The 22,856-nt window shown below is 46.7% G+C and overlaps 1 protein-coding gene across 1 annotated transcript in view; it reads left to right on the top strand.

Moving 5' to 3' along the window:
- Window positions 1-8,948: 8,948 nt before the first annotated feature.
- Window positions 8,949-22,856, top strand: part of C1S (complement C1s) — a 50,500-nt gene continuing 36,592 nt past the window's right edge. The window contains exons 1-4 of the mRNA XM_040435659.1: window positions 8,949-9,125; window positions 9,292-9,502; window positions 10,966-11,137; window positions 11,398-11,517. Coding sequence (XP_040291593.1) covers window positions 9,121-9,125; window positions 9,292-9,502; window positions 10,966-11,137; window positions 11,398-11,517 — 508 coding nt within the window. The 5' untranslated portion in view covers window positions 8,949-9,120. The remainder of the gene's footprint in view (window positions 9,126-9,291; window positions 9,503-10,965; window positions 11,138-11,397; window positions 11,518-22,856) is intronic.

Here is a 22,856-nt window from a genome sequence, read left to right on the forward strand (position 1 = left end):
GGCACTGTATAACACTATTAGTATGGGCACTGTGTTACACTATTAGTACTGGCACTGTATAACACTATTAGTATGGGCACTGTGTTACACTATTAGTATGGGCACTGTATAACACTATTAGTATGGGCACTGTATAACACTATTAGTACGGGCACTGTGTTACACTATTAGTATGGGCACTGTATAACACTATTAGTACAGGCACTGTGTTACACTATTAGTACAGGCACTTTATAACACTATTAGTACAGGCACTGTATAACACTATTAGTATGGGCACTGTGTTACACTATTAGTATGGGCACTGTATAACACTATTAGTATGGGCACTGTGTTACACTATTAGTACGGGCACTGTATAACACTATTAGTATGGGCACTGTGTTACACTATTAGTATGGGCACTGTATAACACTATTAGTACGGGCACTGTGTTACACTATTAGTATGGGCACTGTGTTACACTATTAGTACGGGCACTGTATAACACTATTAGTATGGGCACTGTATAACACTATTAGTATGGGCACTGTATAACACTATTAGTACAGGCACTGTATAACACTATTAGTATGGGCACTGTATAACACTATTAGTACTGGCACTGTGTTACACTATTAGTACGGGCACTGTATAACACTATTAGTATGGGCACTGTATAACACTATTAGTATGGGCACTGTATAACACTATTAGTACAGGCACTGTATAACACTATTAGTACAGGCACTGTATAACACTATTAGTACTGGCACTGTGTTACACTATTAGTATGGGCACTGTGTTACACTATTAGTACGGGCACTGTATGACACTATTAGTACAGGCACTGTATGACACTATTAGTATGGGCACTGTATAACACTATTAGTATGGGCACTGTATAACACTATTAGTACGAGCACTGTATAACACTATTAGTACGGGCACTGTATAACACTATTAGTATGGGCACTGTATGACACTATTAGTACAGGCACTGTATGACACTATTAGTACGGGCACTGTATAACACTATTAGTACGGGCACTGTGTTACACTATTAGTATGGGCACTGTGTTACACTATTAGTATGGGCACTGTGTTACACTATTAGTATGGGCACTGTATGACACTATTAGTACAGGCACTGTATGAAACTATTAGTACGGGCACTGTATAACACTATTAGTACTGGCACTGTGTTACACTATTAGTATGGGCACTGTGTTACACTATTAGTATGGGCACTGTATGACACTATTAGTACAGGCACTGTATGACACTATTAGTACAGGCACTGTATGACACTATTAGTACTGGCACTGTGTTACCCTATTAGTATGGGCACTGTGTTACACTATTAGTATGGGCACTGTATGACACTATTAGTACAGGCACTGTATGACACTATTAGTACGGGCACTGTGTTACACTATTAGTATGGGCACTGTATGACACTATTAGTACAGGCACTGTATAACACTATTAGTATGGGCACTGTGTTACACTATTAGTACGGGCACTGTATAACACTATTAGTACAGGCACTGTATGACACTATTAGTACGGGCACTGTATAACACTATTAGTACAGGCACTGTGTTACACTATTAGTACAGGCACTTTATAACACTATTAGTACAGGCACTGTATAACACTATTAGTATGGGCACTGTGTTACACTATTAGTATGGGCACTGTATAACACTATTAGTATGGGCACTGTGTTACACTATTAGTATGGGCTCTGTATAACACTATTAGTACGGGCACTGTATAACACTATTAGTATGGGCACTGTGTTACACTATTAGTATGGGCACTGTATAACACTATTAGTACGGGCACTGTGTTACACTATTAGTATGGGCACTGTATAACACTATTAGTACGGGCACTGTGTTACACTATTAGTACAGGCACTGTATAAAACTATTAGTACTGGCACTGTGTTACACTATTAGTATGGGCACTGTATAACACTATTAGTACGGGCACTGTGTTACACTATTAGTATGGGCACTGTGTTACACTATTAGTACGGGCACTGTATAACACTATTAGTATGGGCACTGTATAACACTATTAGTATGGGCACTGTATAACACTATTAGTACAGGCACTGTATAACACTATTAGTACGGGCACTGTATAACACTATTAGTATGGGCACTGTGTTACACTATTAGTATGGGCACTGTATAACACTATTAGTACGGGCACTGTGTTACACTATTAGTATGGGCACTGTATAACACTATTAGTACAGGCACTGTGTTACACTATTAGTATGGGCACTGTGTTACACTATTAGTACAGGCACTGTATAAAACTATTAGTACTGGCACTGTATAACACTATTAGTATGGGCACTGTATAACACTATTAGTACGGGCACTGTGTTACACTATTAGTATGGGCACTGTGTTACACTATTAGTACGGGCACTGTATAACACTATTAGTATGGGCACTGTATAACACTATTAGTACAGGCACTGTATAACACTATTAGTACAGGCACTGTATAACACTATTAGTATGGGCACTGTATAACACTATTAGTATGGGCACTGTGTTACACTATTAGTATGGGCACTGTGTTACACTATTAGTACGGGCACTGTATAACACTATTAGTATGGGCACTGTATAACACTATTAGTATGGGCACTGTATAACACTATTAGTACGGGCACTGTATAACACTATTAGTATGGGCACTGTATAACACTATTAGTACTGGCACTGTGTTACACTATTAGTACGGGCACTGTATAACACTATTAGTACAGGCACTGTGTTACACTATTAGTATGGGCACTGTATAACACTATTAGTATGGGCACTGTATAACACTATTAGTATGGGCACTGTATAACACTATTAGTACAGGCACTGTATAACACTATTAGTACTGGCACTGTGTTACACTATTAGTATGGGCACTGTGTTACACTATTAGTATGGGCACTGTATAACACTATTAGTACGGGCACTGTATGACACTATTAGTACAGGCACTGTATGACACTATTAGTATGGGCACTGTATAACACTATTAGTACGGGCACTGTATGACACTATTAGTACAGGCACTGTATGACACTATTAGTACGGGCACTGTATAACACTATTAGTATGGGCACTGTGTTACACTATTAGTATGGGCACTGTGTTACACTATTAGTATGGGCACTGTATGACACTATTAGTACAGGCACTGTATGAAACTATTAGTACGGGCACTGTATGACACTATTAGTACGAGCACTGTATAACACTATTAGTACAGGCACTGTGTTACACTATTAGTATGGGCACTGTGTTACACTATTAGTACGGGCACTGTATGACACTATTAGTACAGGCACTGTATGACACTATTAGTACAGGCACTGTATGACACTATTAGTACTGGCACTGTGTTACACTATTAGTACAGGCACTGTATGACACTATTAGTACGGGCACTGTATAACACTATTAGTATGGGCACTGTGTTACACTATTAGTATGGGCACTGTATGACACTATTAGTACAGGCACTGTATAACACTATTAGTACAGGCACTGTGTTACACTATTAGTACAGGCACTTTATAACACTATTAGTACGGGCACTGTGTTACACTATTAGTACGGGCACTGTATAACACTATTAGTACAGGCACTGTGTTACACTATTAGTACAGGCACTTTATAACACTATTAGTACAGGCACTGTATAACACTATTAGTATGGGCACTGTGTTACACTATTAGTATGGGCACTGTATAACACTATTAGTACGGGCACTGTATAACACTATTAGTATGGGCACTGTGTTACACTATTAGTATGGGCACTGTATAACACTATTAGTATGGGCACTGTGTTACACTATTAGTATGGGCACTGTGTTACACTATTAGTACGGGCACTGTATAACACTATTAGTATGGGCACTGTATAACACTATTAGTACAGGCACTGTGTTACACTATTAGTACAGGCACTTTATAACACTATTAGTACAGGCACTGTATAACACTATTAGTATGGGCACTGTGTTACACTATTAGTATGGGCACTGTATAACACTATTAGTATGGGCACTGTGTTACACTATTAGTACGGGCACTGTATAACACTATTAGTATGGGCACTGTGTTACACTATTAGTATGGGCACTGTATAACACTATTAGTACGGGCACTGTGTTACACTATTAGTATGGGCACTGTATAACACTATTAGTATGGGCACTGTATAACACTATTAGTACAGGCACTGTATAACACTATTAGTACTGGCACTGTGTTACACTATTAGTACGGGCACTGTATAACACTATTAGTATGGGCACTGTATAACACTATTAGTATGGGCACTGTATAACACTATTAGTACAGGCACTGTATAACACTATTAGTACAGGCACTGTATAACACTATTAGTACTGGCACTGTGTTACACTATTAGTACGGGCACTGTATGACACTATTAGTACAGGCACTGTATGACACTATTAGTATGGGCACTGTATAACACTATTAGTATGGGCACTGTATAACACTATTAGTACTGGCACTGTATGAAACTATTAGTACGGGCACTGTATGACACTATTAGTACGAGCACTGTATAACACTATTAGTACTGGCACTGTGTTACACTATTAGTATGGGCACTGTGTTACACTATTAGTATGGGCACTGTATGACACTATTAGTACAGGCACTGTATGACACTATTAGTACGAGCACTGTATAACACTATTAGTACAGGCACTGTATAACACTATTAGTACTGGCACTGTGTTACACTATTAGTATGGGCACTGTGTTACACTATTAGTATGGGCACTGTATAACACTATTAGTACTGGCACTGTATGACACTATTAGTACAGGCACTGTATGACACTATTAGTACGGGCACTGTATAACACTATTAGTATGGGCACTGTATGACACTATTAGTATGGGCACTGTATAACACTATTAGTACGGGCACTGTGTTACACTATTAGTATGGGCACTGTATAACACTATTAGTATGGGCACTGTGTTACACTATTAGTACGGGCACTGTATAACACTATTAGTATGGGCACTGTGTTACACTATTAGTATGGGCACTGTATGACACTATTAGTACGGGCACTGTATGACACTATTAGTACGGGCACTGTATAACACTATTAGTACAGGCACTGTATAACACTATTAGTATGGGCACTGTGTTACACTATTAGTACGGGCACTGTATGACACTATTAGTACGGGCACTGTATGACACTATTAGTACGGGCACTGTATGACACTATTAGTACGGGCACTGTATGACACTATTAGTATGGGCACTGTATAACACTATTAGTACAGGCACTGTGTTACACTATTAGTATGGGCACTGTATGACACTATTAGTATGGGCACTGTGTTACACTATTAGTACGGGCACTGTATGACACTATTAGTACGGGCACTGTATGACACTATTAGTACGGGCACTGTATGACACTATTAGTACGGGCACTGTGTTACACTATTAGTATGGGCACTGTATGACACTATTAGTATGGGCACTGTGTTACACTATCAGTATGGGCACTGTATGACACTATTAGTACGGGCACTGTATAACACTATTAGTACGGGCACTGTATAACACTATTAGTACAGGCACTGTATAACACTATTAGTATGGGCACTGTGTTACACTATCAGTATGGGCACTGTATAACACTATTAGTACAGGCACTGTATAACACTATTAGTACAGGCACTGTATAACAGTATTAGTACGGGCACTGTGTTACACTATTAGTATGGGCACTGTATGAAACTATTAGTATGGGCACTGTATGACACTATTAGTACGGGCACTGTATAACACTATTAGTATGGGCACTGTATAACACTGTATAACACTATTAGTATGGGCACTGTATAACACTGTATAACACTATTAGTATGGGCACTGTATGACACTACCTTTTGCTGTTACTGTGTGGTTTTCGACATAAATCCCACAGCGCCCCCTGTGTCAGACTGAGGAATTGTCCCTTACTATTTCATTACTGTTGACAGTTGTCTGTTTACAATACAAATTACTAAATCCAGGAAATGTTTACTTTTTGTTTTCTATTTGTAGCAAAACTCTGTGATACCTTTTAGATTGTCTGACCAAATATTTGTTTTTGTCTTTCTTTTTTTTTTTCATGCAGAAAGTCCAGCAGTTACCACTAGATGGTGCACTTGCAACACGAATAGATTCTAAGGTCCCGTTTTCACATGTTTTTTTTTTTTTTTTTGCAGATGGAATTTGGCGTCTAACCCGAAAGATAACGGCTTATAACTGAGACCGCACCGAGAAATGACATCTCCTTCCTTGGCTCGGTGCCCAAACAGACGCTGCTGAAAACCGTCGTGGCTTCCTCTTACGGTTTAGCTCCATTCAACGTCCACTCCATTGTCATTCAACCGTGGCAGTTTATGCCGTGGAATGCATTGTGTGCACTAGACCTAAGGGTTTTAAATCTGCAGGAATGTCAAATTTTGCCACATTTTCTTACGCTCAATTAAAGGGGTTCTCCGGGAATTAAGAAAATGAAAATATTTAAATATTACTTTATTATAAATATAATCCCAAATACCTTTCATTGTCTGGGAAGCAATCATTAGGAGAAATAAAATGGCCGCTGTCCTATTAGTACACAAAATCTGTCTTAGGGCTCATGCACGCGACCGTGTGCTGGCCGGGCCTGTGCTGCAGACCGCAAACTGCGGTCCGCAATGCACGGGCACTGACTGTGGGGCAGCCTCATGCATGCACTACTTTTTTGCGGTACGGAGGCACAGCCAGAAACACAACGGAAGCACTCTGTAGTGTAATACGGCCACGGTGGGGCAAGGGCCGTGTGCATGAGCCCTTAATCACACAGCAGAACAAGTTACTTCATAACACTGAGCTAAATAGCTGCCTCATCCTCCTCTCTGCTCTACTTGTCAGAGATTATGATCCTAAATACAGATGATAAGATCTTCAGCTGAATCTCTGTAGGAATGGAGTCCATGAGGAGACATGAAGTGCAGAGAGGATGGACAGGACAGACTGTGGTAATGATGACTGCATTCAAGAGCTGCTGCCCATTAGTCACATCCCCAGCTCCTCTCTGTACTTCATGTCTCCTCATGAACTCCAGTCATACAGAGATTCAGCTGATGATCTTATCACCTGTATTCATGATCATAATCCCTGACAAGCAGAGCAGAGAGGAGGAAGAGGCAGCTCTTTACCTCAGTGTTCTGAAGTAACTTGTCCTGCTGTGTAATTAGGATAGGTTTTGTGTTTGCAAATAGGACGGTGGCCATTTTATTTCTCCTAATGATTGCTCCCCAGACCAAACAAGCCATTCTAACTAATGAAAGGTATTAGGAATAGAGTTCATGAGGAGACATGAAGGACAGACAGGGCAAAAGTGTGGTAATATGGGGCTGTGGTAATGGAGACTGCATGCAAGAGCTACTGCCCATTATCCCCACCTTCCTCTCTGTACTTAATGTCTTCTCATGGACTCCTTTCCTAAAGAGATTCAGCTGAAGATCTTATCAGCTGTATTCAGGATCATAATCCCTGACAAGCAGAGCAGAGAGGAGGAAGAGGCAGCTCTTTAGCTCATTGTCCTGCTGTGTGATTAGGACAGGTTCTGTGTGTACTAATAGGACAGCGGCCATTTTATTTCTCCTGACGATTGCTCCCTAGATAAAATGAGACATTATAACTAATTAAAGGTAATTGGGAATGTATTTATAATAAAGTAATATATATATTTTTTTTTTGTAATTTTATTTTCTTAATTCCCGGATTAATTTTTTTTTAATTCCCAGATTAATTACCGTCCAGTGTCCGCGTAGCCTTATTGTATATTAGTCTTTGCTTTGTTACTCGCAGCTGTGGCAGGTCAAGTCACAATCTGCAACAAAACCCAGCAGTTGAGGATTTTAGGCCCTGTTCACGCAGTTATTCACACTAAAATCCATGCAGAATCTCGTCTACCATTGTTTTCGATGGGAAATCCGTGCTGTAGTTCATGCGGAGTGCTGTTTTCCTCCCACATGTTTATCCTTAGTGCAGATTCCCCATGGAATTCCCCATTGAAATCAACGTGAGACCTAAAAACCACATCAAAATCTGCACTAAAAACATAAAAACGCAGGAAACTAAACAGAATGGAAAACATGCAATTTAGGCCTCATGGTATATCTTAGTTTCCCTTTAAGGAGGGGCTGCCACCTCTCCTCACATGTCTGTTTTAATAACTGCTTGTATTCCCCATGCAGTAACAATTCTGGAGCACTGCAGTGTCATCCCTCTATTATTCCTGCTAGAACGTATGAATGAATTTTCAGCAGTGTGCAATAAAGGTCCAGATGGGTGTTACCAGTCAGGATTGTTCCTATGCACAGTCTGACACTGGCCACAATGATTGGATAGTATCAGACTGTGAAGGGGCACCCCACCCCCAACGGGTGACACCCATCTGGTCTTCATTGCAAACTGCTAGGAATTCACTCATTACCTCTAGGAGGGATAAGATAGGAATGTATCACAACACAGAGTCATAAGAATAGATGCTCCAGAATTTTTATTACATGGGGAATGCAAGGTGTTGCTAACGCTGATGTGTCAGGAGTCCTCTTTGAGGTTCAGTTCTTTTATTGCGGGGCCTGACTCTGGGCCATATGTTCATGTGTCGACGCTGGTGGTGGGTTAGGATTTCATCTCTCTTCCCGCTCTGCTTTCATTTATTGGAAATCAGCTGTTTTCCGCGAAAGAAAAAAAAATTTGAAAAAAATCCGACTCTTACGAAATCCTGGACTTTCCCCAAATCGATCCACTAAAATTTCCACATCTGAATCCCCCCCCCCCCCCCCCCCCCCCCACGTCTTGTTCTCAGACCCTCGCCAGTATCATAGAGGGTTAAATTCATTTTTGTGCATCTGGGGGAAGGGAAGGGGGGGGGGGACTCCAAAATCCAAGACATAAACAGGACAAGAAGTTCTCCCTCTTTCCCAGTGCAAACGTATTAACGTCTGAAATGCGTTGAGGAGACCTGCTGATCGGTCAGTGTTGATCATCTATATCGGCATGAGGTAAGTCACCACTACTTTCCCTGCCACTCACCTGCAGAGCTAGCAATCTAGTGCACACTTTGCATCCTGCTTTCCCATGATCCTTTGTGCATGTTGCATGTATTCCTGATAATGCATTCTACATAGGTTGGACCACATTACTTCTTTTTTTTGTTGTCCTGTACAGGTGGCTGCTGTTCCTCGCCCTCCTGGGGCGTGCCGGTGCAGGGTCACCCTCTATGTTTGGAGAGATCACATCCCCCAATTACCCTGAGGTTTATCCTAATAATGCAGAGAAAATCTGGCATATTCTGGTGCCGGAGGGGTACGGCGTCCGGCTGTATTTCACACACTTGGACATTGAGCCCTCTGAGAACTGCGAGTATGACTCTCTGCAGGTGAATCAATGCAGTGTATGCTGGGAGTTGTAGCTTTTTAACAGCTGGAGGGCCACAGGTTGGAGAGCCCTGCAATAGAGCGAGGAGATAGGTGGTCAGTAGAAAGGCTTGGTGGCACTGGACCAGACCATGGAGAGGAAGAACCTGCCACTGGTCTAATAAAAACTAGAGTACTTGTGAACGGGGTCAATTGATGGGTCACACAGTCATGTGACAACTAAGCCCCTCCCAGGATTAAATGAAGGTATTCGTGTGACAACTAAGCCTCTCCCAGGATTAAATGAAGTCAGTCATGTGACAACTAAGCCCCTCCCAGGATTAAATGAAGTCAGTCATGTGATAACTAAGCCCCTCCTAGAATTAAACATAGGCAATCATGTGACAGCTAAGTCCCTCCCAGGATTAAATAAAGGTGGACATGTGATAACTATGCCTCTCCCAGTTTTAAATGAAGGCAGTCATGTGATAACTAAGCCCCTCCCAAGATTAAATGAAGGCAGTCATGTGATAACTAAGCCTCTCCCAAGATTAAATGAAGGCAGTCATGTGATAACTAAGCCCCTCCCAAGATTAAATGAGGGCAGTCATGTGATAACTAAGCCTCTCCCAAGATTAAATGAAGGCAGTCATGTGATAACTAAGCCCCTCCCAACATTAAATGAAGACAGTCATGTGATAACTAAGCCCCTCCCAAGATTAAATGAAGGCAGTCATGTGATAACTAAGCCCCTCCCAACATTAAATGAAGACAGTCATGTGATAACTAAGCCCCTCCCAAGATTAAATGAAGGCATTAATGTTGATAACTAAGCCCCTCCCAAGATTAAATGAAGGCAGTCATGTGATAACTAAGCCCCTCCCAGGATTAAGTGAAAGGAGTCATGTGATAATGAAGCCCCTCCCAGGATAAAGTGAAGGCAGTCATGTGATAACTAAGCCCCTCCCAGGATTAAGTTTAGGCTGCTTTCACACGTCAGTTATTTGGTCAGTTATTTCCATCAGTTATTGTGAGCCAAAACCAGTAGTGAAGCCTCCTCAGAGGTAAGGTAAAATGATTTGATTTGCACCTGTACTGTGTTTTTGACCCGCAACTGGTTTTGGCTCACAATAACTGATCAAAATAACTGATCACATAACTGAAGTGTGAACTCAGCCTTAAATGAAAAAAATAAATAAAAAAAACATGAAAGGATTTATATGTTTCCATTTCTTACCCAGCAATGTAGCTATAGAATGACTGGAGTTCCCCTTTAATTCCGGAGAACCTCTTTAAGGATACTATACTAAAATAAGCTAGTAAAAATAGCCAGATTTGCAAGGTAGTACAATATTGACACTCCTGTAATAAAATGTCTATGAGGGCATTTCTGTGATTTTTCAGATTGTCTCTGCTTTTGACTCCCGTTGGTGGTTGGGCTCTCCAGTGATCAGTTCCATGGGTGACCGCTGTCTCTGTCCTGCAGGTTCTCATTGGAGATGAGGTCCAGCAGACGTTCTGTGGCCGCCATGTGCTTGGATCTGCCGGATTCCCAGGAGAGAAGTTCTATCCTACAAGTCACATGAAATTATTGTTCAAGTCTGACTTCTCCAACCAGGAGAGACGTACTGGATTCGCTGCTTATTACATGGCTGCAGGTGCGTAAGGTTCATACGCGCAGTGTCCAAATATCAGTGTAAGTCAATTACTAGCTGAAAAAATGCAATGTTATAATACTGGAGCTTAAAAAACATGGACAAAGCACCTTAGTGGCCGGCAGCAGATTGTTGCAGCAGCAACCTTCCTCCACTGCTCAGTCAGCAATGGAGACCAAGTGAACTAAGCCTCAGCTAATGGTGGAGGGGACCAGGAGCGGGTGGACCCCTATTTTCTCAGTCTCTTCTTCTCTCTCGTACAGATGTGGACGAGTGCGACACAAATGACCCCTGCTCACATTTTTGCAACAATTACATTGGAGGATTTTTCTGCTCCTGTCCTCCAGAATATGAACTGCAAGAAGATCAGAACACGTGTGGGGGTAAGAAGTCCTCTGATCTTATCTAGTAGGTGTAAGTACTGTAGGCCGTGGACAAGTATGTAATCTGAAGCAATTTGAATGTGTAGCCTGGAGGAGTCCCCCTATAACAGCAGTCTGTGAAGTCTGGAGCGCCCCCCATAACAACAGTCTGGTTGTGTAGTCTGGAGCGCCCCCTATAACAGCAGTCTGTATGTGTAGTCTGGAGCGCCCCCTATAACAGCAGTCTGGTTGTATAGTCTGGAGCGCCCCCTATAACAGCAGTCTGGTTGTATAGTCTGGAGCGCCCCCTATAACAGTAGTCTGGATGTGTAGTCTGGAGCGCCCCCTATAACAGCAGTTTGGATGTGTAGTCTGAAGCGCCCCTTATAACAGTAGTCTGGATGTGTAGTCTGGAGCGCCCCCTATAACAGCAATCTGGATGTGTAGTCTGGAGCGCCCCCTATAACAGCAGTCTGGATGTGTACTCCGGAGCCCCCTATAACAGAAGTCTGGATGTATAGTATGGAGTGCCCCTTTTAACAGCAGTCTGGTTGTGTAGTCTGGAGCGCCCCCTATAACAGCAGTCTGGATGTGTAGTCTGGAGCGCCCCCTATAACAGCAGTCTGGATGTGTAGTCTGGAGCGACCCCTATAACAGCAGTCTGGATGTGTAGTCTGGAGCGCCCCCTATAACAGCAGTCTGGATGTGTAGTCTGGAGCGCCTCCTATAATAGCAGTCTGGATGTATACTCTGGAGCCCCCTATAACAGAAGTCTGGTTGTGTAGTCTAGAGCGCCCCCTATAACAGCAGTCTGGATGTGTACTCTGGAGAGCCTCCTATAACAGCAGTCTGGATGTGTAGTCTGGAGCGCCCCCTATAACAGCAGTCTGGTTGTGTAGTCTAGAGCGCCTCCTATAACAGCAGTCTCGATGTGTACTCCGGAGCCCCCTATAACAGAAGTCTGGATGTATAGTATGGAGTGCCCCTTTTAACAGAAGACTGGTTGTGTAGTCTGGAGCGGCTCCTATAACAGCAGTCTGGTTGTGTAGTCTGGAGCGCCCCCTATAACAGCAGTTTGGATGTGTAGTCTGGAGCGCCCCCTATAACAGCAGTCTGGTTGTGTAGTCTGGAGCACCCCCTATAACAGCAGTCTGGATGTGTAGTCTGGAATGGCTCCTATAACAGCAGTCTGGAGGTGTAGTCTGGAGCGCCCCCTATAACAGCAGTCTCGATGTATAGTATGGAGTGCCCCTTTTAACAGAAGACTGGTTGTGTAGTCTGGAGCGGCTCCTATAACAGCAGTCTGGTTCTGTAGTCTGGGGCGGCCCCTATAACAGCAGTCTGGATGTGTAGTCTGGAACGCCCCCTATAACAGTAGTCTGGTTGTGTAGTCTGGAGCGGATCCTATAACAGCAGTCTGGATGTGTAGTCTGGAGCGCCTCCTATAACTGCAGTCTGGAGGTGTAGTCTGGAGCGCCCCCTATAACAGCAGTCTGGTTGTGTAGTCTGGAGCGGATCCTATAACAGCAGACTGGATGTGTACTCTGGAGCCCCCTATAACAGCAGTCTGGATGTGTAGTCTGGAGCGCCCCCTATAACAGCAGTCTGGATGTGCAGTCTGGACCGGCCCCTATAACAGCAGTCTGGATGTGTAATTTGGAGTGCCCCCTATAACAGCAGTCTGGATGTGTAGTCTGGAGTGCCCCCTATAACAGCAGTCTGGATGTGTAGTCTGGAGCGCCCCCTATAACTGCAGTCTGGATGTGTAGTCTGGAGCGCCCCCTATAACAGCAGTCTGGTTGTGTAGTCTGGAGCGGATCCTATAACAGCAGACTGGTTGTGTAGTCTGGAATGGCTCCTATAACAGCAGTCTGGATGTGTAGTCTGGAGCCCCCTATAACAGAAGTCTGGATGTATAGTATGGAGCGCCCCTTTTAACAGAAGACTGGTTGTGTAGTCTGGAGCGGCTCCTATAACAGCAGTCTGGATGTGTAGTCTGGAGCGCCCCCTATAACAGCAGTCTGGATGTGCAGTCTGGAGCGGCTCCTATAACAGCAGTCTGGATGTGCAGTCTGGAGCACCCCCTATAACAGCAGTCTGGAGGTGTAGTCTGGAGCGCCCCCTATAACTGCAGTCTGGATGTGTAGTCTGGAGCGCCCCCTATAACAGCAGTCTGGTTGTGTAGTCTAGAGCGCCCCCCTATAACAGCAGTCTCGATGTGTACTCCGGAGCCCCCTATAACAGAAGTCTGGATGTATAGTATGGAGTGCCCCTTTTAACAGAAGACTGGTTGTGTAGTCTGGAGCGGCTCCCATAACAGCAGTCTGGATGTGTAGTCTGGAGCGCCCCCTATAGCAGCAGTCTGGATGTGTAGTCTGGAGCGCCTCCTATAACTGCAGTCTGGAGGTGTAGTCTGGAGCGCCCCCTATAACAGCAGTCTGGTTGTGTAGTCTGGAGCGGATCCTATAACAGCAGACTGGTTGTGTAGTCTGGAATGGCTCCTATAACAGCAGTCTGGATGTGTAGTCTGGAGCCCCCTATAACAGAAGTCTGGATGTATAGTATGGAGCGCCCCTTTTAACAGAAGACTGGTTGTGTAGTCTGGAGCGGCTCCTATAACAGCAGTCTGGATGTGTAGTCTGGAGCGCCCCCTATAACAGCAGTCTGGATGTGCAGTCTGGAGCGGCCCCTATAACAGCAGTCTGGATGTGTAATTTGGAGTGCCCCCTATAACAGCAGTCTGGATGTGTAGTCTGGAGCGCCCCCTATAACTGCAGTCTGGATGTGTAGTCTGGAGCGCCCCCTATAACAGCAGTCTGGTTGTGTAGTCTAGAGCGCCCCCCTATAACAGCAGTCTCGATGTGTACTCCGGAGCCCCCTATAACAGAAGTCTGGATGTATAGTATGGAGTGCCCCTTTTAACAGAAGACTGGTTGTGTAGTCTGGAGCGGCTCCTATAACAGCAGTCTGGATGTGTAGTCTGGAGCGCCCCCTATAGCTGCAGTCTAGATGTGTAGTCTGGAGCGCCCCCTATAACTGCCGTCTGGATGTGTAGTCTGGAGCGCCCCCTATAACAGCAGTCTGGATGTGTAGTCTGGAGCGACCCCTATAACAGCAGACTGGTTGTGTAGTCTGGAGCGCCCCCTATAACAGCAGTCTAGATGTGTAGTCTGGAGCACCCCCTATAACAGCAGTCTGGATGTGTAGTCTGGAGCGCCCCCTATAACAGCAGTCTGGATGTGTAATCTGGAGCGCCCCCTATAACAGCAGTCTGGATGTGTAGTCTGGAGCGCCCTCTATAACAGCAGTCTGGATGTGTAGTCTGGAGCGCCCCCTATAACAGCAGTCTGGATGTGTAATCTGGAGCCCCCTATAACTGCAGTCTGGATGTGTAGTCTGGAGCGCCCCCTATATCAGCAGTCTGGATGTGTAATCTGGAGCGCCCCCTATAACAGCAGTCTGGTTGTGTAGTCTGGAATAGCTCCTATAACAGCAGTCTGGATGTGTAGTCTGGAGCACCCCCTATAACAGCAGTCTGGATGTGTAATTTGGAGTGCCCCCTATAGCAGGAGTCTGGATGTGTAGTCTGGAGTGTCCCCTATAACAGCAGTCTGGATGTGTAGTCTGGAGCGCCCCCTATAACTGCAGTCTGGATGTGTAGTCTGGAGCGCCCCCTATAACAGCAGTCTGGTTGTGTAGTCTAGAGCGCACCCCTATAACAGCAGTCTCGATGTGTACTCCGGAGCCCCCTATAACAGAAGTCTGGATGTATAGTATGGAGTGCCCCTTTTAACAGAAGACTGGTTGTGTAGTCTGGAGCGGCTCCTATAACAGCAGTCTGGATGTGCAGTCTGGAGCGCCTCCTATAACTGCAGTCTGGATGTGTAGTCTGGAGCGCCCCCTATAACAGCAGTCTGGTTGTGTAGTCTGGAATGGCTCCTATAACAGCAGTCTGGATGTGTAGTCTGGAGCACCCCCTATAACAGCAGTCTGGATGTGTACTCTGGAGTCCCCTATAACAGCAGTCTGGATGTGTACTCTGGAGCCCCCTATAACAGCAGTCTGGATGTATAGTATGGAGCGCCCCTTTTAACAGAAGACTGGTTGTGTAGTCTGGAGCGGCTCCTATAACAGCAGTCTGGATGTGTAGTCTGGAGCGCCCCCTATAACAGCAGTCTGGATGTGCAGTCTGGAGCGGCCCCTATAACAGCAGTCTGGATGTGTAATTTGGAGTGCCCCCTATAACAGCAGTCTGGATGTGTAGTCTGGAGCGCCCCCTATAACTGCAGTCTGGATGTGTAGTCTGGAGCGCCCCCTATAACAGCAGTCTGGTTGTGTAGTCTAGAGCGCCCCCCTATAACAGCAGTCTCGATGTGTACTCCGGAGCCCCCTATAACAGAAGTCTGGATGTATAGTATGGAGTGCCCCTTTTAACAGAAGACTGGTTGTGTAGTCTGGAGCGGCTCCTATAACAGCAGTCTGGATGTGTAGTCTGGAGCGCCCCCTATAGCAGCAGTCTGGATGTGTAGTCTGGAGCGCCCCCTATAACTGCCGTCTGGATGTGTAGTCTGGAGCGCCCCCTATAACAGCAGTCTGGATGTGTAGTCTGGAGCGACCCCTATAACAGCAGACTGGTTGTGTAGTCTGGAGCGCCCCCTATAACAGCAGTCTAGATGTGTAGTCTGGAGCACCCCCTATAACAGCAGTCTGGATGTGTAGTCTGGAGCGCCCTCTATAACAGCAGTCTGGATGTGTAGTCTGGAGCGCCCCCTATAACAGCAGTCTGGATGTGTAATCTGGAGCGCCCCCTATAACAGCAGTCTGGATGTGTAGTCTGGAGCGCCCTCTATAACAGCAGTCTGGATGTGTAGTCTGGAGCGCCCCCTATAACAGCAGTCTGGATGTGTAATCTGGAGCCCCCTATAACTGCAGTCTGGATGTGTAGTCTGGAGCGCCCCCTATATCAGCAGTCTGGATGTGTAATCTGGAGCGCCCCCTATAACAGCAGTCTGGTTGTGTAGTCTGGAATGGCTCCTATAACAGCAGTCTGGATGTGTAGTCTGGAGCACCCCCTATAACAGCAGTCTGGATGTGTAATTTGGAGTGCCCCCTATAGCAGGAGTCTGGATGTGTAGTCTGGAGTGTCCCCTATAACAGCAGTCTGGATGTGTAGTCTGGAGCGCCCCCTATAACTGCAGTCTGGATGTGTAGTCTGGAGCGCCCCCTATAACAGCAGTCTGGTTGTGTAGTCTAGAGCGCACCCCTATAACAGCAGTCTCGATGTGTACTCCGGAGCCCCCTATAACAGAAGTCTGGATGTATAGTATGGAGTGCCCCTTTTAACAGAAGACTGGTTGTGTAGTCTGGAGCGGCTCCTATAACAGCTTTCTGGATGTGTAGTCTGGAGCGCCCCCTATAACAGCAGTCTGGTTGTGTAGTCTGGAATGGCTCCTATAACAGCAGTCTGGATGTGTAGTCTGGAGCACCCCCTATAACAGCAGTCTGGATGTGTACTCTGGAGTCCCCTATAACAGCAGTCTGGATGTGTACTCTGGAGCCCCCTATAACAGCAGTCTGGATGTGCAGTCTGGAGCGGCCCCTATAACAGCAGTCTGGATGTGTAATTTGGAGTGCCCCCTATAACAGCAGTCTGGATGTGTAGTCTGGAGCGCCCCCTATAACTGCAGTCTGGATGTGTAGTCTGGAGCGCCCCCTATAACAGCAGTCTGGTTGTGTAGTCTAGAGCGCCCCCCTATAACAGCAGTCTCGATGTGTACTCCGGAGCCCCCTATAACAGAAGTCTGGATGTATAGTATGGAGTGCCCCTTTTAACAGAAGACTGGTTGTGTAGTCTGGAGCGGCTCCTATAACAGCAGTCTGGATGTGTAGTCTGGAGCGCCCCCTATAGCAGCATTCTGGATGTGTAGTCTGGAGCGCCCCCTATAACTGCAGTCTGGATGTGTAGTCTGGAGCGCCCCCTATAACAGCAGTCTGGATGTGTAGTCTGGAGCGACCCCTATAACAGCAGACTGGTTGTGTAGTCTGGAGCGCCCCCTATAACAGCAGTCTAGATGTGTAGTCTGGAGCACCCCCTATAACAGCAGTCTGGATGTGTAGTCTGGAGCGCCCTCTATAACAGCAGTCTGGATGTGTAGTCTGGAGCGCCCTCTATAACAGCAGTCTGGATGTGTAGTCTGGAGCGCCCCCTACAACAGCAGTCTGGATGTGTAATCTGGAGCGCCCCCTATAACAGCAGTCTGGATGTGTAGTCTGGAGCGCCCTCTATAACAGCAGTCTGGATGTGTAGTCTGGAGCGCCCCCTATAACAGCAGTCTGGATGTGTAATCTAGAGCGCCCCCTATATCAGCAGTCTGGATGTGTAATCTGGAGCGCCCCCTATAACAGCAGTCTGGATGTGTAGTCTGGAATGGCTCCTATAACAGCAGTCTGGATGTGTAGTCTGGAGCACCCCCTATAACAGCAGTCTGGATGTGTAATTTGGAGCGCCCCCTATAACTGCAGTCTGGATGTGTAGTCTGGAGTGCCCCCTATAACAGCAGTCTGGATGTGTAGTCTGGAGCGCCCCCTATAACTGCAGTCTGGATGTGTAGTCTGGAGCGCCCCCTATAACAGCAGTCTGGTTGTGTAGTCTAAAGCACACCCCTATAACAGCAGTCTCGATGTGTACTCCGGAGCCCCCTATAACAGAAGTCTGGATGTATAGTATGGAGTGCCCCTTTTAACAGAAGACTGGTTGTGTAGTCTGGAGCGGCTCCTATAACAGCTTTCTGGATGTGTAGTCTGGAGCGCCTCCTATAACTGCAGTCTGAATGTGTAGTCTGGAGCGCCCCCTATAACAGCAGTCTGGTTGTGTAGTCTGGAATGGCTCCTATAACAGCAGTCTGGATGTGTAGTCTGGAGCACCCCCTATAACAGCAGTCTGGATGTGTACTCTGGAGTCCCCTATAACAGCAGTCTGGATGTGTACTCTGGAGCCCCCTATAACAGCAGTCTGGATGTGCAGTCTGGAGCGGCCCCTATAACAGCAGTCTGGATGTGTAATTTGGAGTGCCCCCTATAACAGCAGTCTGGATGTGTAGTCTGGAGCGCCCCCTATAACTGCAGTCTGGATGTGTAGTCTGGAGCGCCCCCTATAACAGCAGTCTGGTTGTGTAGTCTAGAGCGCCCCCCTATAACAGCAGTCTCGATGTGTACTCCGGAGCCCCCTATAACAGAAGTCTGGATGTATAGTATGGAGTGCCCCTTTTAACAGAAGACTGGTTGTGTAGTCTGGAGCGGCTCCTATAACAGCAGTCTGGATGTGTAGTCTGGAGCGCCCCCTATAGCAGCATTCTGGATGTGTAGTCTGGAGCGCCCCCTATAACTGCAGTCTGGATGTGTAGTCTGGAGCGCCCCCTATAACAGCAGTCTGGATGTGTAGTCTGGAGCGACCCCTATAACAGCAGACTGGTTGTGTAGTCTGGAGCGCCCCCTATAACAGCAGTCTAGATGTGTAGTCTGGAGCACCCCCTATAACAGCAGTCTGGATGTGTAGTCTGGAGCGCCCTCTATAACAGCAGTCTGGATGTGTAGTCTGGAGCGCCCTCTATAACAGCAGTCTGGATGTGTAGTCTGGAGCGCCCCCTACAACAGCAGTCTGGATGTGTAATCTGGAGCGCCCCCTATAACAGCAGTCTGGATGTGTAGTCTGGAGCGCCCTCTATAACAGCAGTCTGGATGTGTAGTCTGGAGCGCCCCCTATAACAGCAGTCTGGATGTGTAATCTAGAGCGCCCCCTATATCAGCAGTCTGGATGTGTAATCTGGAGCGCCCCCTATAACAGCAGTCTGGATGTGTAGTCTGGAATGGCTCCTATAACAGCAGTCTGGATGTGTAGTCTGGAGCACCCCCTATAACAGCAGTCTGGATGTGTAATTTGGAGCGCCCCCTATAACTGCAGTCTGGATGTGTAGTCTGGAGTGCCCCCTATAACAGCAGTCTGGATGTGTAGTCTGGAGCGCCCCCTATAACTGCAGTCTGGATGTGTAGTCTGGAGCGCCCCCTATAACAGCAGTCTGGTTGTGTAGTCTAAAGCACACCCCTATAACAGCAGTCTCGATGTGTACTCCGGAGCCCCCTATAACAGAAGTCTGGATGTATAGTATGGAGTGCCCCTTTTAACAGAAGACTGGTTGTGTAGTCTGGAGCGGCTCCTATAACAGCAGTCTGGATGTGTAGTCTGGAGCGCCCCCTATAGCAGCAGTCTGGATGTGTAGTCTGGAGCGCCCCCTATAACAGCAGTCTGGATGTGTAGTCTGGAGCGCCCCCTATAACAGCAGTATGGATGTGTAGTCTGGAGCGCCCCCTATAGCAGCAGTCTGGATGTGTAGTCTGGAGCGCCCCCTATAACAGCAGTCTGGATGTGTAGTCTGGAACGCCCTTTATAACAGCAGTCTGGATGTGTAGTCTGGAGCGCCCCCTATATCAGCAGTCTGGATGTGTAATCTGGAGCGCCCCCTATAACAGCAGTCTGGTTGTGTAGTCTGGAATGGCTCCTATAACAGCAGTCTGGATGTGTAGTCTGGAGCGCCCCCTATAACAGCAGTCTGGATGTGTACTCTGGAGCCCCCTATAACAGAAGTCTGGATGTATAGTATGGAGCGCCCCTTTTAACAGAAGACTGGTTGTGTAGTCTGGAGCGGCTCCTATAACAGCAGTCTGGTTGTGTAGTCTGGAGCGCCCCCTATAACAGCAGTCTGGATGTGTAGTCTGGAGCGCCCCCTATAACAGCAGTCTGGATGTGTAGTCTGGAGCGCCCCCTATAACAGCAGTCTGGAGGTGTAGTCTGGAGCGCCCCCTATAACTGCAGTCTGGATGTGTAGTCTAGAGCGCCCCCTATAACAGCAGTCTGGTTGTTGTGTAGTCTAGAGTGCCCCCTATAACAGCAGTCTCGATGTGTACTCCGGAGCCCCCTATAACAGAAGTCTGGATGTATAGTATGGAGTGCCCCTTTTAACAGAAGACTGGTTGTGTAGTCTGGAGCGGCTCCTATAACAGCAGTCTGGATGTGTAGTCTGGAGCGGATCCTATAACAGCAGTCTGGATGTGTAGTCTGGAGCGACCCCTATAACAGCAGTCTGGATGTGTAGTCTGGAGCGACCCCTATAACAGCAGACTGGTTGTGTAGTCTGGAATGGCTCCTATAACAGCAGTCTGGATGTGTAGTCTGGAGCACCCCCTATAACAGCAGTCTGGTTGTGTAGTCTGGAATGGCTCCTATAACAGCAGTCTGGATGTGTAGTCTGGAGCGCCCCCTATAACAGCAGTCTGGATGTGTACTCTGGAGCCCCCTATAACAGAAGTCTGGATGTATAGTATGGAGCGCCCCTTTTAACAGAAGACTGGTTGTGTAGTCTGGAGCGGCTCCTATAACAGCAGTCTGGATGTGTAGTCAGGAGCGCCCCCCATAACAGCAGTCTGGATGTGTAGTCTGGAGCGCCCCCTATAACAGCAGTCTGGATGTGCAGTATGGAGCGCCCCTTTTAACAGAAGACTGGTTGTGTAGTCTGGAGCGGCTCCTATAACAGCAGTCTGCATGTGTAGTCTGGAGCGCCCCCTATAACAGCAGTCTGGATGTGTAGTCTGGAGCGCCCCCTATAACAGCAGTCTGGATGTGTAGTCTGGAGTGCCCCCTATAACAGCAGTCTGGAGGTGTAGTCTGGAGCGCCCCCTATAACTGCAGTCTGGATGTGTAGTCTGGAGCGCCCCCTATAACAGCAGTCTGGTTGTTGTGTAGTCTAGAGCGCCCCCTATAACAGCAGTCTCGATGTGTACTCCGGAGCCCCCTATAACAGAAGTCTGGATGTATAGTATGGAGTGCCCCTTTTAACAGAAGACTGGTTGTGTAGTCTGGAGCGGCTCCTATAACAGCAGTCTGGATGTGTAGTCTGGAGCGCCCCCTATAACAGCAGTCTGGTTGTGTAGTCTGGAGCGGATCCTATAACCGCAGTCTGGATGTGTAGTCTGGAGCGACCCCTATAACAGCAGACTGGTTGTGTAGTCTGGAATGGCTCCTATAACAGCAGTCTGGATGTGTAGTCTGGAGCACCCCCTATAACAGCAGTCTGGATGTGTACTCTGGAGCCCCCTATAACAGAAGTCTGAATGTATAGTATGGAGCGCCCCTTTTAACAGAAGACTGGTTGTGTAGTCTGGAGCGGCTCCTATAACAGCAGTCTGGATGTGTAGTCAGGAGCGCCCCCCATAACAGCAGTCTGGATGTGTAGTCTGGAGCGCCCCCTATAACAGCAGTCTGGATGTGTAGTCTGGAGTGCCCCCTATAACAGTAGTCTGGATTTGTAGTCTGGAGCGCCCCCTATAACAGCAGTCTGGATGTGTAGTCTGGAGCACCCCCTATAACAGTAGTCTGGATTTGTAGTCTGGAGCGCCCCCTATAACAGCAGTCTGGATGTGCAGTCTGGAGCGCCCCCTATAACAGCAGTCTGGATGTGTAGTCTGGAGCGCCCCCTATAACAGCAGTCTGGATGTGCAGTCTGGAGCGCCTCCTATAACAGCAGTCTGGATGTGTAGTCAGGAGTGCCCCCTATAACAGCAATCTGGATGTGCAGTCTGGAGCGCCTCCTATAACAGCAGTCTTGATGTGTAGTCTGGAGCGCCTCCTATAACAGCAGTCTGGTTGTGTAGTCTGGAGCGCCCCCTATAACAGCAGTCTGGATGTGCAGTCTGAAGCGCCCCCTATAACAGCAGTCTGGATGTGCAGTCTGGAGCGCCCCCTATAACAGCAGTCAGGATTTGTAGTCTGGAGCGCCCCCTATAACAGCAGTCTAGATGTGTAGTCTGGAGCGCCCCCTATAACAGCAGTCTGGATGTGCAGTCTGGAGCGCCTCCTATAACAGCAGTCTGGATGTGCAGTCTGGAGCGCCCCCTATAACAGCAGTCAGGATTTGTAGTCTGGAGCGCCCCCTATAACAGCAGTCTGGATGTGCAGTCTGGAGCGCCTCCTATAACAGCAGTCTGGATGTGCAGTCTGGAGCGCCCCCTATAACAGCAGTCTGGATGTGCAGTCTGGAGCGCCCCCTATAACAGCAGTCTGGTTGTGTAGTCTGGAATGGCTCCTATAACAGCAGTCTGGATGTGTAGTCTGGAGCGCCCCCTATAACAGCAGTCTGGATGTGTACTCTGGAGCCCCCTATAACAGAAGTCTGGATGTATAGTATGGAGCGCCACTTTTAACAGAAGACTGGTTTTGTAGTCTGGAGCGGCTCCTATAACAGCAGTCTGGATGTGTAGTCAGGAGCGCCCCCCATAACAGCAGTCTGGATGTGTAGTCTGGAGCGCCC

This window comes from Bufo bufo, chromosome 6 (assembly GCF_905171765.1).
Source record: "Bufo bufo chromosome 6, aBufBuf1.1, whole genome shotgun sequence".
NCBI lineage: Eukaryota > Metazoa > Chordata > Amphibia > Anura > Bufonidae > Bufo > Bufo bufo.